Raw genomic sequence first — 2,358 nt, forward strand, 5'->3', positions numbered from 1 at the left:
TTTTTTTTTTTTTTTAGTTGAACTCTCACGACTAAAGCATTTACCTTCCAAAAAATATATTTATACGTATCTATTACTGTGGACGGATTCGGATGACCCTTGCGGCCGGCGAGGGCGGCCGAGCGGCGCTCCGTGCGCGGCTGCTCCGCGGGGCTGTGCCAGGTGCGCCGCGGTGCCGCCCGCGCCGCCGCCGCCGCCGCCGCGCCGGGGCCGGGGGCTGCGGCCCGGCGGCAGCCGGCCCGGGCTCCTATAGCAGCGAGATCTCTTTATCCTCGGTCGCCGATGAGGGGGATAAAGATTCTTCGTCCTCTGACCTGGGGTAATGCCCCTGGCTGGTGCTGCACTTGCAACCCCCGTGCGAGTTTCGCTGGGTGCCTTTGCCTTCTTTCTTATGTTTCACCCTCCTGTTTTGGAACCAGATTTTCACTTGCTTCTCGGACAGGTTCAGGTAAGTGGCTATCTCGATCCTCCGCAGTCGGGACAGGTACATGTTGGAGGAGAACTCCCGCTCCAGCTCCAAGAGCTGGGTGCTGGTGAAAGCCGTCCTCATCCTTTTCCCGTTTTGAATTTGGCTGGAATCGGACCCTCCTGGACGGGAGAGAACAAGAATTTAAGTGGGACGGGGGCGGGGGGGTGGAGAGGGAGAGAAGAAGAAGAAGAGGAAAGACAGCCCCGCGCTCCCTCGCTCGAGGTTTTGCATCCGACTGCCCCCGGCAGCCGGCCGCAGAGCCGCTCCCCTGAGGCGGCACGTCGCTAAATCTCCCTGGCAGAGACCCTTCTCCCGCCGCCCTCCCCTCCGCGCCCTGGGCGGCCGCGGGGCCCCTACCCATGCCGAGGCAGTGAAACCTCCGGGGGTCGCTCACGCTGTAGGTCGCGGCGGCGCAGGCAGGTGCGTGGTGCGCCGGGTGCCCCAGGGCGGCGGCGGCGGGCACGGCGGCGTGCTGCGGCGGGTGGTGAGCGTGGCCCGCCCGCGGGCAGCACGGGGCCTCGCCGCCGCCGCCGGGAAACTGGCTCTTGACGAGGGGGATGGCGCCGCCGCCGCCGCCGCCGCCGCGGGAGGAGTGCAGGTGCGAGGTGACACAGAGCGGGCAGACGCAGAAAGCGCCGCTCTTGCGGGACGGGCAGCCCGGGCCCGACACCGACATGACGAGGGGGGACGGCATGCTGAGAGGGATGAAGAAGTCCTGGCCGTGGTGATGCTCAGGCAGGGACGGAGCTGGCCTCGAGGAGTCTTTGATGATTAAGGAGTCGACATAGAAAGACCGGGACATTTCGGAAGGCTGCTACAGCCGGCGGCCGGCTCTCCCGAAAGTCGGGTTTTCCTTCTTGGCCAAGTTGCCACTGAAGTCCTGGCGAGGCGAGAAGGTGCTTATGTTTGAGAGCTGAACAAAAGGGTCCCTGGAGAGGGCTGGTCTTAAAGTCCCCCCGCCTGGATCCCCTGCGCCGGGGTTTTATATCAACTATTTAAACACGTGATTGCTGAAAGCCTCGCAGTTCTAAATCTCCTCGGCTTCCCAAGCCCGCAGAGAGGCTGCCGAGGGAGGGCAGGACGGGGGGGCCGCCGAGCGTGCCTGCTGCTCGCCGCCCGACGCCTGCAGCCCCTCGCCCTGGCTAAATCACAGGAGCCGGGAAGGAGGGAGACTCATCACCCCCCTGCCAGCATACCCGCCGCGTTAAAAGCCGCCCCAAGGAGGGGGCTCGGCTGGGGCCGGGGGGGGACCACACTCCTTCCCCCCGCGGGCAGGGCGGCAGGTGATGCGCGGAAACACGCGGTCCTCGCCGGCTGCTCGGGCTGCGGAGCACCCACGGGACTCTGACCGCCGGGGAGGCGTGGGGCCAACACCTTTCCCGGGCCCAGCCGCTCAGGAGGCCCTTTCCAGATCAGAGGAGCTAAGGTCACAGATACAGGCAGAGAGAAAGATAGGGATCGTGTGTGTGTGCGCACAGACCGATGTCCCTTCCCCCTCGCCTCCCGCCCCCTTTCCACCCCCGTGAATCTTGCCAAATTGGCAATTACTTCAGAGGACGCAACCTCCAAATATCTAGACATTTCTCAGCCAAACGGTATCAAAACGGAAAAATTCCAAGCGAACTTCCCCGCTTGCTTCGGGACTCCAGCGCGCAGTGCTAATGAAAGGCGAACATGTCAGAGAGGGATTCTTTGATCTCCACCAAGTTTGCTGAAGCAATCATTCAAAGTAAAATTGGATAAACAGCTAAATACGGTCGGTGGCTCCTGAGTATTTCAGAATGCATTAAAAAGCCAAGGTATTGGCAGCATATTATACGATTTTCCAATGACCTGTTTTATGGGAGTTTAAGAAGAGACTTATCGTTAATAGAACGGCGATTGCGTTC

At 61.8% G+C, this 2,358-nt stretch overlaps 1 protein-coding gene across 1 annotated transcript; it reads right to left on the reverse strand.

Annotated features, from left to right (window-relative positions):
* Window positions 1–247: 247 nt before the first annotated feature.
* On the reverse strand, window positions 248–1,271 carry GSX2 (GS homeobox 2). The gene is made up of 2 exons (XM_085322741.1): window positions 827–1,271; window positions 248–588 (listed from the first exon to the last, which is right to left on the reverse strand). Exons 1-2 carry the CDS (start codon window positions 1,269–1,271, stop codon window positions 248–250), a joined length of 786 nt encoding a protein of 261 aa, XP_085178867.1.
* Between the last annotated feature and the right edge of the window lie 1,087 nt (window positions 1,272–2,358).

This window comes from Rhea americana, unplaced genomic scaffold (genome assembly GCF_003343005.1).
Source record: "Rhea americana isolate MKP2758 unplaced genomic scaffold, rheAme1 scaffold_8, whole genome shotgun sequence".
NCBI lineage: Eukaryota > Metazoa > Chordata > Aves > Rheiformes > Rheidae > Rhea > Rhea americana.